The sequence below is a fragment of the Alligator mississippiensis genome, chromosome 1 (genome assembly GCF_030867095.1).
Source record: "Alligator mississippiensis isolate rAllMis1 chromosome 1, rAllMis1, whole genome shotgun sequence".
Lineage (NCBI taxonomy): Eukaryota > Metazoa > Chordata > Crocodylia > Alligatoridae > Alligator > Alligator mississippiensis.
The window spans coordinates 13,961,678-13,974,558 of NC_081824.1; the positions used below are offsets into that span (position 1 = coordinate 13,961,678).

Here is a 12,881-nt window from a genome sequence, read left to right on the forward strand (position 1 = left end):
TCCAGCTAAGAAAAACAGATGGAGATGAACAGGAGGCTTCACACCTCTGAACTCTGCTGAAAATGGATGCACGTGGATCCCTTTCCTCCGCCCTCTCCAGGAAATTCCCTATTCAGGACGGCCCAGGGCTTAGAAGACAGACAGAGCAAAAGGATATCCTACTGCAGAGTCCCAGCTCTGCTATAAGGTTTGCCAGCCCCGTCGCCTACAGGAGGTGTGCTAAATTAGCAGGTCTCAGTCTCCTTAGACTTAAGGTTCCCTTTGGAAATGCCAGCTCTAAGCTTTCACTTGGTTTTTTTGACCACGGGGGGGGGGGATATATTAGAGCAATTCTCCTGTTGCAGAGAACTCAGCACAACCACAGCAGGGCAGAGGGTTCTTGATGCTCTGGATGCCTATTTGACATCTCTGGGTTCATTTTGTCAGTCACATGCCGGGGACATCCCATGCCACCCTTAAAAGCATCTAATGGCATCCCAGGAGGCTGCATCACCCGAGCCAAGGATCATTGATCCAAGCGCTCTTATCCCAGTTCCTTTGGAATCAGGAGTGCTGCATGGGCCATAGAGGTTTACAATACAAGTTTAAGACTAAGCAAGATGGTATTCCTGGAATACAGGTCATCACCTAAATATATTTCTTACAGTAACACAGCCAATGGAAAGTGGGATATACAAATTTAGCAAGTGTCGTCATACAGGTTATAGCATGAAGAACCACCCAGATTTTACAAGAGCTGGAAGGGTACATGCCGTAACCATTGAATTGGACCCACACTGAGCAAAATATTTACAAATAATGAACTTCCAACAACCAAGCCACACAAAAAGAGACTTTTAGCAATAAATAAACTTCAGAGTTCAGGTGCAAGCACCAAATTAGGACTTTGGGGGTCTCTAAACAGTGGGAGTTGTAGGGTAAGATGGGTATGGGACAGATCAGTCTGGATAAGCCACAAATGCTCTCCCCCACAGTATCCATTCTGTACCACTGAGATACAAAATACTGGGCTCCATGGACCTGTGGGCTGACCCAGTATGGCAATGGAGAATGCAAAAATCACCTTAGGAGAACTGGTTAAGAGTGCAGGGAAGGGAACAATTACTGAAAGACTATACTGAAGTGCACAACCTCGATGCAATGCAAGATCAAAGGTGCAACTGGAGGTCAATATGCCTGCTTTGAGAGCTTTCTACAGACTTGAAAACCAAAACAGAGGTATATAAAATACAGAAAGGGAGACACGTGCTTAATTAGAAGTATAAAAGGAATAGCTTGAGCATGCAGGGCTAAAATGGGAAAGTTTACAGTACAAAACAAGCTACAGCTAGCAAGTGGCAGAAAAAGCAATAAGAAGCCGTTCTAGAAATACAAGAAATCCCAAAGAAACTATAGGTCTATCACAGTATTTAATGAGGAATGAGAACAAAATAATAGCTAATGCAAAGAAGGATGCAGTACACAATGCTGCCTTTGCTGATTCAGGCCTTAAAGATTAATTGTGATGAGATAATTAAAACCATCCAAACAGTGGGACAGAAGTGCAGGCCAGAACAGGAAAACAACACATAGGTCAGCTAGATGTACTCAGATGAGCAGAGCCTAATGAAATCTGCCCACAAGTATCTAAGGCAATAACCAAAGTAACAGCTGGATTGCTAACATCTGTCCTAAAGAACTGATGGAGGATGGGGAAGGTTCTTAAAAGATGATGGGAAAACAGCTTGTCCATCTAAACGGGAAAAACAAGGGCCCAAGGAATTACAGACTACTCAGTCTAACTCCACTCCCCATAAAGGCTCTAAAACAATTTAGTTAATGTACACGTACCTAGAGGAATATACAGTGGTAAGAAAAAGCCAACCAGGATTTGTCAAGAAAAAGTTGAGTCTAACTTGTCAGAGAAGGAAATTAGCTTAGTTAACTGGTTTGCTGGGTAAGAGGAGTGCATTAAAAGTGGGAAACCTGGTCAATTAGTACCCACATACTCCAAGCATTTTAAAGCACAGCCATAGCGTTTATTAGGAGGGAGACAATGAACTCATATTCCTACAGCAGCCACATGGCCTGGGACTTGAGAGATCTCTGGTCTACTCTAAGCTTCACCACTGGCCTGAGGTCAAACCGGAAGGTAAGTCAAGTCAGTTCACCTGTACCTCAGTTTTCCCACCTGTAAAACAGGGATGTCGTTGTAAGGTGCCTGAAGTCACACTGATAAAGAGATGAGCTCCGAGCCACATCGACATCTATCCCAACGCTACCCAGTAATTATAAGTGCCTAGAGAACAACCACATGTTTCCTTCGTTGAACTAGAAAAGCCACCTGGAGAACTGTCAATGCCCACCGACGGCTGCCCCGAGGCCTCTCGCACTCTTCCAGGTCAGGCTCAGCAACAAGTTTCCAGAATTCAAGAAGGAAAACACATGCCCACCTCGCCTTCACCACCAACCTCTGCCCCGCACCAGTTGATAGCAGTTCCTGGGAATTTCCTGCAAGCACTCAGCAGCACTGCCACCTTCCACCTGACTTCGGACTATCAAAGCTAACCACCTCTCCGCCTTTACTGCGTTAGGTGCAAGTACGTAGAATGGGAGGGGGATCACCTGTAGCAGGCTGGCAAGGTGCGATCATGATGAGAGGAGATGGGAATTAAATCTGAGCATGGCAGGATAAGGAATTCAGAGAGGCGGGGTGCCTCTGCCGGTGGCCCTTAGCCTCTCCCATGCGTAGGATCACAATAAGGAGGTGTATAAGGGATCCAGGATGCCTCCTCTCAGTGCCTTAGTGCTGAGGCTGCATTAGCAATGGTCTACAGAGGCCGACTTGGCAGAGTTGTCGTCTACAATACAAGGGGAACAGGAGATTGTCTGTGGGAGTATTGCTGGGTAAGTGAAAACACAGCATTAGCTGGGCAAAAGCAAATGAGCTGTCAGGGTGGAGAGGGGATGGTGAAGGGTTAACCGTTTAGCAGGGGCAGGGCTGTTTCTAGGGAGTAGGTTTGGTGTTTGGGTGCAGAACAGATGCACCCATCTTCTGCTCTTTACAACCTGGACTGCACTAAGTCAAAGCGTCTGGAGCTCAGGATGCCGGTTGGGGTCAAGGTTTTGGCCAGAAAAGGGACTATATCCCTCCAGAGCTAGGCAGAGAGGTTGGAAAGGCAGAAAACCAGCAAGAGACAGCCAGGTGTACACCGAGGTGACAGAGGAGCTATGGGCAGACTGAGGGAGAAAGCGGGGAAGGGGAAGGCAGGGTACTGCCTCTTTCAAGGTCCTCTTAACAGGGATTCAGATGGAAAAAGGAGCAGTGACAAGGACAGATTACACCACGAGCGGGCTTGCGGAAAACTGGTCAGAAAGGAAGGACTACAATGGGAAAAACAGGATGGTGGGAGTGAGGAAGCAGAGATCAGAGGAAGCAGGCAGGAGGCAAAGAGGCAGCCTAAGGATGAGCCTGCAATGGAAGGAGGAAGGATGCTGCTAGCTATAAGGCACAGTAAGCAAAGAAGCTTTGGACCGATTCACTAGACGTGAACATGGCATACCAAAAGCATCCTACAGATATCTGCAGCTAATGGCAGATGTGGCAAGTCTAAACAGGCAAAAAGCTTGAAGAATTTTTGGAAGAGGTTGAGAGAGAAAGAGACACAACCCCTGCCAATCCTCCATATTCCACCTGCTGTCACGTTCCCGAGCGATATTGCTCACCGTGCCCGTTGCAGTAATAGATCCATTTTTCTCTGTTCTGAGTTGGAGTTGAGGTTTTTTTCAGACCAGCCTTTTCCACAATGGTACTGGGATCTTGCCGAGGCCCCTTCTTCAGAGTCCGCGAGCTTTTCCTGACACTGCACACAACTATAACCACAAGAACTAGCAGCAGAAACAGGACAATCATCCACGGTAAATGTTCATTGATATCGAAATGCTTGTGGGCGTTCTGGCGGTTAAGTCCTCTCTTGGGAGGCTTGTAGGGGATGCTCGCCTTCTCACCTCCTGTCATCTCCAGTGCTGGCTGCACTTTCAGGACTGACTGACTGGCATGTGTGTGGTGGTAGCGCTGCTGGTGATCGATAGCCCTGGAGACGGTCAGGTTGACACCGTCCGTCTGATTTGCTGAGGTTTCGTTGTAAACATCTGTTGGTTCCTTTGTGCTGTTGTACACATTTGGTCTAGGAGAGGCAGCAAAGCTTGAAAATGAAGGGGTCATGCCTGCAAAAGGAAGAGAAACCTTGTGATCACACGTATGAAGAGTTATAAGCAGCACAAAGACACTTCGCTGGCCGAGACTTGGAAATGAAACGTTCCAAGCAGACCTTGAAGAACATTTATTCAGCGAGGACACTGAGTTTTAATTGTACCTACCTCAAAAGAAAGGTTTGAGACTTTATATTACTATGCTGCATCATGAACTTTGGGCTTGTTAGTTAACAAAAGGATGTCAAACACATCAGGCCTCAGCACACCGTGTGCATCCTGGACCAGCCCTAGGCATCATATGCCAGACTAGTTCCACGTATTGGGCCAGGGCCAATCTGAGACCTGCAGGCAGCACCACAGCCTGGATGATAGGGCTCCACAGGCCCAATCCAGCCAGCAGACCACATCTGTGCTACGTACATTAATTCCAGGATGTCAGCTAAAGAAAATGGGTGAATTAGAGGGATGTTGCCAATTTGTATCTAGCCAAAATTTACATAAACCTTTGTCTTCTAGAAAGCGTAAAGTTTGTGCAAGTCCTTGGGGGTTTTAGCTTCCACAGGAAAGATTTCAAGCCATTACGACAACATTTACCTGTGAAGTTTATAACCTCACACTAAAGGGGCTTACAGTTGCTGGTCTACAAAACTGAATATGTTTTTTAATACAGATTTTCTTACTCAACTTTCCTACCATCAAAGAACGTGCACTTGACAAAAACTTGCTGTTGCTAAATCTTACCAACTACAAGTCTTGCAAAAAAGAAAAGAGGCCACCACAGCAAGAACTGCAGCCTGGCAGATTGGTTTTATTCCCAATCCAGCCTAGGTGAACATGAATCCTCTTTCAGGCAGCACAAACTGGGCATCTACCCTTTACAAGAAGTGACTACTTTAGGGAGGTTAAACTCAGCTAACTGCACTTTCAAGTATAGCTTTTTTTTTCCCCCTGTATGATGTTCAGTTTTCCTTCAATGAGTTAAAAACAGACCAACTAGGTGCTTTTTCCAGGCAATCAACACATTAAGAACAAAAAGCAATGTGGCAAAGATTGAAAGCATGTATAATTTTGGATGAAGTCAAAACCCATTTTTGATATAAGTCATAATTTGATATAAAATGCCATGTTTCTTCTACAAGCAGTTTGGCAGTGGGGAATCTTACATATACACGAAAAGGGGAGTGAAAAAGGAACCATATTAAAGCAGACTAGTATGATATATAAGAAAGTCCTACTGCAAATGGCTAATAGTTTGTAGGAAATCACTGTTTCAAGCTTTCCTATAATAAATGCCAACTGATTCATTAGAAGTCTACCCCGTAGTGCTGGAACACATTTCAGGAGAGATGGAAGGTCATTGGTATTTTAAAAAGTGTTTCCAAATTTCTCTAGCCCTAGAGCAGCTGTACAGTTCAAGCCCATAATCCATGATGCAAGACAGCAAGGCGCCGTTTAACAGAATAAAGGAATCTAGAGTTTTGTAATCGTGTCCCCCAACCAGATACGTGAAACAAAACAGACTTAAAATTAGAGCCAGAGGCCAAAGCTACCTTTGGGAAAATAAGTGGTAGATTGAACTTCGTAGCGTTCTTCAGACTCTTCTCGGCTTGAAGAAGACACTGTGCTAAGGAGGGATGAGGGATCCCCACAGATGCTGTCGCTCTTTCTTGTCCCAAGCTTTATCAGCACGTTTTTTCCCAAGCATTTAGTGTACGGTTTGCATCTCATCACGCTAGAAGGCACATCCGAAAAGGTACCGGGAGGGCATTGTTTACACTTGACATCCTCAGTCTCCGTTCCTTTCTTCCGCACACCCCAGCCAACTGGGCACACCGCGTGAAGTCTGCAGGTGTCATTAACCCGAAAAGTACCACTCAGGCAAGTGCACTCCCGGTCAGTCAAGGCAGAACAGGCTATTTTCTCAGTCATTGGCGGTTCGCACGGTTTCCTACAGAGATGGCATCTCTCAATGCCATTTTCGTGTTTGGTAAAGGTCCCAACTGGGCAAGGGCTGCACTCTCTCAAGGTAGTCTTTGTACAGTGCTTAGACACGTAGGTTCCTGCAGGACACTTGTCACAGATCAGTTCTTTGTTAGTGGCACGGTCGAGGTGGTGGTATTTGCCAGAAGAGAGGTTTATGGCATGCGGTTCAGACGTCAGCTTGGACTGAGCAGCAGTGGTGCCAAGGAACACAAGCAGCTGAAAGAGAGAGGCAGGACATTAGTCAGATAAGACATCTTAACAGTGACTCCCTATATCCGACTGTTCCCATTTAAAACTGCAGAGTCATCCAAGGAAGCTTCCCATTCTTTTCTTTTCTTTTTTATACTGTTAACAATTCATATGCCTGCAGCAACCAGAGGTGAGAAGAGAGCTGAAAGGCCAGAAGGAGACGCTAGCATTCAGGGAAGAACCAGCCAGCACCTCTGGGGATCGAACACAAGGGGATGAGGAGACAGGATGGATTTGGCCAGTGCCTGGATGCAGCAAAGTCATTAAGACTTGCCTGGTATTAGCGCACCTTACATCTTACACTCCACTTTTGCAGACACACTAAGCACGATTTTCCTGTCCCGAGGGGATTAGGATGTAAACAGCGCTGGAGGCCCTGCAAATGCACTTCGGCAACACTTAAGGGCCACGAGCAGGGAATTCAGATTCGATTTACAGTTCAAGTGAAGAGTTCCCAATATGAACAGAAGCTTCCCGCAGAGCAGCAGTTCCCAATCCGGGTGCTATGGCACCCCTCGCATTGTTTTATCTAAGAGTTCATGGCACAAGGGACACGGGTTCAATTGCCCCCCTCCAGTTCTCCAGAAAACACCCAGATATTAAAGACATTGTGTGTGGTTCTGGCTAGACTGGGAATCAGCTACATCTATACACTCTCCTCTCTCCAGCCCCTGGCATTTCACCGATTCTGATGAACGACTCAGTCTTTTAACACTTCACCAGTGCAGCGTCTACCAAGCAAGGCATGCCACTGGTTTCAAAGAAGCTGTCCCCAATACAGTTGACATCAGTTGCCCCAAAGGGGAAAAGAAATAGTTAAAAGGAACCTCAGTGAGGAGTACATGTGGCAACAGCTCTCCCATGACCACTGTGCAGCATTCGCAGGGACACATCTCGCACCATTACAACGTGGGGAAAAAAAATGTGTTTAAAAAACGGATCTATTGTTATTACTTTTAAAGTCAGGCTTGAAGTTCAGACATTGCACAGGTGAAGATTTAAACACCACCAGAATACTGGATCAAGACCAATACACTGTAATCAAACAGCTGGAGATATGCATCGCTTCTGGTTACTGCTGTTGCTCCGATAGCGACTCTGGGAAACCTGCCAGAGAGAATATGTTTAAAAAAAAAAAAATCCAGCATGACTCTGCAAAATGTCCACGCCAGTGGAACAGCAAGTTACAGTGCATCATTTTTTGGTGCAGTCTCTTGCTTCCTGGAAACGCATGCTATAGCACATTTCCATTTCCCCTACTATATAATTCATGGCTCAGGATTTGTACAAAACGCTTCAAATAGTTTATAATGCGGCAATTACTGGAGTGCACAGGAGCTGAAAAGGATGCTTCAGCAGACAGGCCAATTACTGCACATCAAAAGATTCTTCACACGCTAAAAAGGACTGAATGACGTCTTCCTCCCCGTGAGCCCAAGGTAGCTAAATAGGTGTTTCTAGTTACAGACTGAGAAGACTCGCATCTATTGTCTTTAAGCAATCCAGAGGCGGATTCATTTTCCCCCGCCAATCAGGAAGCCAGGCGGAGCTGAATTTGAACTAAGATGCACCCCTGAAAACCTGATTAGCCAAGACAAGCGATGGGCGCTGTTTACCTTAGATGCAACTACTCAAAATGATCATATGGAGCTTACCCCAGGGGTGGCATTTATATAGTACTGGTCGCTATAGTGCCTGAATGCTTTACATAGAACATTTTATTGAACAGCCCACTCATATTGATCTGCCTTCTGTTTGCTGCTGCTTTCTCCAAGGAAAGTTTGCTTAGCTGGGCCTTTCAGGGACTGAAAAGCCAGCTCACCCATATCCTGCTGCTGGCTGCCCCTCTCTCCAGGGGCTGCAGTTATGCTCTGCAGAGACAGAGAATGAAAATCAGGGGCTCCTTTAAGAAAGCGTCCTTCTAAATCTCTGCAGAGCCTCCGATGCACAGGACCAGAGAAGGGGGCATGTGGAAAGGATCAGTGGATTTCTTGGCAGGGCTGATTGTACGTCACTGCCACTTAGAAAAGCAGCACTTAAGGGACTACAGAGGAAGCAAGACACCACAGCTGATTTACACCCTGATGAGTAAGAAAGACTGGAGGAAATCTCAAAATGCTGGCTTATAAATGGAACTTGAAACTCCAGTTTGGGGGTGCGGGGGGAAGACTGGACCCCAGCAGACTAAGGACAGACCATTAAAATGATTTCTCCCAGTTAAGATTGCCCCAGGTTGGTCCCACCCAGGACCACGTCAGGAACTCACCAGGACCCAAGGGCCTCAATTCTCGTTGGAAGAGGCGAGGTCCAGTCTCCTGATCAGGTGAGAAGAGGAAGGAAGAAAGGTGCTCAGACCAAGGCAGACTGTGAAAGGCTGGGACTTGGCATAACCAGTGTTGCCCATGGGTAAATCTGTTGTAACAGGCCACCTCAGTGGCTGGTACCTACGTGCACATTTATGCAAACACGTGACTTGGATGTCTAACAAGAAGGTATAGCCTTTAAGGTGCTTGTTCCTCAATGTTTCCTGATCAAATGGGACAGTGCTGTTTTGCAGCACGCATTCTTACGCCTTGAACTTCCTTGTTCATCGCAGTTCTTCATTACAGCACTCGGGGTAAGCAAAGCCTAGTAAACCACAGGTAATTTGCTCCGGTACAACAGGGCAGAATTTAGCCCTGCACATTTCCAGCTAAAACGACACAAAATTTCATCACATCGAGACAAGAAGGGCCCACCTGATCTCTTGAATGCCCAACACAGTTATACAAGCTCTCTGCTACCCACATGCAACTCCTACTAAGAATCAATGGGGGTCCTTCCAAAGATAGATTTGCAAGACTGAATCCAAAGGTTGTAAAGATGTTTGGCAGGAAGAGTGAACAGAAGCCTCCTTCTAGCACGCGGTCCTAAAAAGATGTCAAAAGCTTCTTTAGGGCTCGTCTTCGCTGCACTGCTAGTGCAAGGCCATAACTCCAACTTCGCTCTTAACCGGACTCCCATCAACATGCAAAAGTGTTTTAACTTGAGCTAAAAGTGATGGGATAGCTTGAAGTAGCTGGCCTGGAGGGGGCCGGGGGACAGGACGGTGCTGCAGCCACTGGAGATGGTCCCTGCTGCATCACCACTGCACTCTCCCGTAAATGCTAATCCAATTACTGCGCTGCTAAGTCACTTAGTAGCTCAAGTGTTCTCCCTACAGCGTAAAAGGCAGCTTTGCTTCATTTTTAACTAAACCTCAGATTTATACAAATCTACTGTAATATTTGAATTGGCTTAGTTAAGTTACAAAGCCCATTTGGATGCTGTCAGTATTTATCAAACATTGTGCTTCACACAGGAACGTGAGCAAGTCTCCTCATTTTTCTTACACTGAGCCTCTCTCTCTCTGCCTGTCCGCCCTTCCCCCTAATTAGTCAGCTTTTCCACTAATGGAAGCCTGCTCTGAACAGAGAAGCAGAAAATAAGCATCCCTTTCTTCTTCTTCTTTTTTTTTTTTTTTAAGAAATAGATGCTATGGCCTGCTTTACAGAGGGACTTGTCATATTGGTGGAACCAGTTTCTGATATCTCAAGCATTTCAAGGCAGGGTCTTAAAAAAAACCAAATTTGCTGACATCTAAAAGTGTGAACTGAACGCATCCCCAGAGACCCGGAGGAAGAGGACCGTGAAAGCTTGGCTAAGCCTACCCCAACCATGCAAGCTGACCAATAAAAGATATCACCCACAAAAATCCTTGCCTCTCATTTAAATCCATTGTCTTGTTTTTGGACAATGGAGGTACAAACAAAAAGCATGCAGCATGATGAAGTTATGTTCCTTTCAAAATTTTTTTTAAAAGAGGATATAAAAAACTAGCAGCCCATAACTTTTAGAAACTTCCCTGCCTTTAACCTCTCATCTTGAGACAGCAAATGTTTGCTATGAAGGTGACAATATCAATAGGTGCCAGGGTGCTCAGCTAAGGCTGGGAGTGACAGCCCACAACGAAGACACGGGGGTAGGATACAGCCAGGCAAGAGTGAAGTGTGGCACTCACTCAAGGATGAGAGGCTGGGGGGACATAAGAATACACACAAGGTTAAAGGCAATCAGGACTTGTAGTAGAGATGCTATCTTTTATTAGACCAACAAGATTTTTGCCAAAAAAAATCTTTAATTGCAAGCTTTCAGGCACAAACACCCTTCATCGGGCATTGGTGAATTTTTTTTTTTTTGCAAAAATCTTGTTGGTCTAATAAAAGATATCATCTCTACTACGAGTCCTGATTGCCTTTTCCTCTAGACCAATACGGCTACAACCTGGATACCTGATACAAGGTTAAAGAGCTTTCTTGCCCATGCTAAGAGAAACCATCAGCCCTGAGTTGCCCAAGTTTGTTCCAGTTCAATATATAAAAAGGCAGTCGCGCATTAATATTTCTGCAGTGATCTACCTCAAAAACCAAAAGACGTCATCAAGAGGAGCAAATGCATGTCCCTGTAGAGGACAAAATTGACCTCTCCTTAAGATGGGACTTGGCACTGCCTCCGCCATTCTGCTTAAAGGGTACAATCCCATGATGTCTGCACACTCAGTACGGTCCTGGAGCCCAGACATTGGACTGAAATGCAGGAGACCAACGGTCTACTCTTGGTTATACCTGTAACCCATTAACGCCTCTTCTTAAGGTTGCGACGTGTTTCTTTCCCCGCTGTTGCCGTTTGCCTTCTCTATTCAGGTTACAAGTTCTTTGTGACAGGTCCCAAATGAAGCCCTAATAATCCTGTAAGAACCAACAGGGTGCTGATTGATTTTTCCTTCTGGTACCAGTCTGCCAGACCAGGGACTCGGCAGTATGTGACAGTGCCCAGTCTCTAGTGGTTTTCAACTGGGGTGCTACTGCAGCCACAGTAGGGTGAAACTGCCACCATTTCCATGATTCAGAGATGTATTTGGCAGCTGTGTTGAGACCAACAGAAATGCAAAACTCTAAAACTTTTGGTTCAGAGACGATACCTTTTATTAGAGCAAACTAAGAAATAGCAAATTTTCTTTGCAAGCTTTCCGGCTCACGGGCCCTTCCTCAGGCTTAGGGAAAACGAAAGATGGTACCCATGTTTTTCTACCTACGAGACTTGTACCATCTTTCATTTTCCCTGAGCCCAAGATGCACGAGTCCAAAAGCTTGCAAAGAAAGATCATTTTTTCTCAATTTCTTAGTTGGTCTAATGAAAGGTATAATCTCTGAACCAAGAGTTTTAGAGGTTTGCATTCCCGTTTCCATGAGGCACACATAGAGCCAGATGAGAGAGCGTCTGCAGCAGGACGGACCAGGCACTCCTGCTTGCATTAGTTTAATCTGATAAAGCCGGTAAACTGAGACAGTACAACAGTCGTTCTCAACTGGGGGGGACAGCACATTCAGAAAACAATTATGGGGGGTGCCTTGGACCTAATAGGGTTGACAATCACTGCTCTAGTCTTTCTTAAGCTGCACAAGTCCAAACTCACACCAGGTACAGGACAGCAGAGCTATACTAGCAACTCTGGTAAGGAGAAAAAAAAAAATCCAGGCCGCTAGTCAAAAAAGCCTGAAGCAACAGCTGAAAAACCAAGTCTGAACTTAACATCCGAATATGTATTCAGATCCACCCCTCCCCCAGAAAGTTAACAGTGAGAGAAAAAAAAACAAAAAAAAACCTCAACGTGTTCTTGAATCTTTGAATGTGGCAGCTAGGAATTATAAGACGATTTTAGTAAAAAACAACCACCTGTCAGACATCAGATTCAGCAGGGCTGGGACTTTCCTTAATAATGTTGCAAACTGGATCCTACTGGTTAACCACACTAATACTCCCTAGTGCCTGTTACAAAGAAGAGGAAGAATGAACCGAAAGCCGATTGCTAAACACATTCCATGTCATTACTCAAATCCTCCAGAAAGCAGATAGGGTGACAAAAACAAGGAAAAGATAATCCACGTTAAGACATACTCGAGGTAACATCAGGTTTCCAGTCATTCCAGCACTGTCCTTAGTGCCTGCTGCACTTGCACAGGTTGCTAGAAGCTGTAGAGAAATCCCAAGTGAGGAAGAGGGACATCCAAGACCACCCCATCTCAGGGCAGAAGACCTGCTTTACGTTTGGAAGAGCAGACACGGTGCAGTCATCATGTTATGTGCCAGGACAGCCTTCATGTCAACAGAGCAACCCCAAGAGTTTGCGGTCTATTCAAATGTGTGAAAGACTTTAATGCAGAGACATGTGGGCTGACACAAAGGAGTTTCGTTAGGACTGCCGGCATAGGAAAGGCAGACAGTCACGCCAGACATGCAGAAAAACCACATCCCAATTTCATGGTATCCATATTTCACAAGGCCACCAAGCACCTCTCCCCTCCCCTAGCGGTTCTGCATCTCTCACCATCCAGTTCAAACTTCTCCAGCTGTTACAGGACCATAAAGGTCTTCTC

General features: G+C 45.6%; 1 protein-coding gene across 1 annotated transcript in view; it reads right to left on the bottom strand.

Moving 5' to 3' along the window:
* Nucleotides 1-12,881, bottom strand: part of TNFRSF21 (TNF receptor superfamily member 21) — a 62,483-nt gene that overhangs the window by 45,325 nt on the left and 4,277 nt on the right. Inside the window, exons 2-3 of the mRNA XM_006275757.4 lie at nucleotides 5,745-6,393; nucleotides 3,706-4,206 (exon numbers count right to left, since the gene is read on the bottom strand). Coding sequence (XP_006275819.1) covers nucleotides 3,706-4,206; nucleotides 5,745-6,393 — 1,150 coding nt within the window. The remainder of the gene's footprint in view (nucleotides 1-3,705; nucleotides 4,207-5,744; nucleotides 6,394-12,881) is intronic.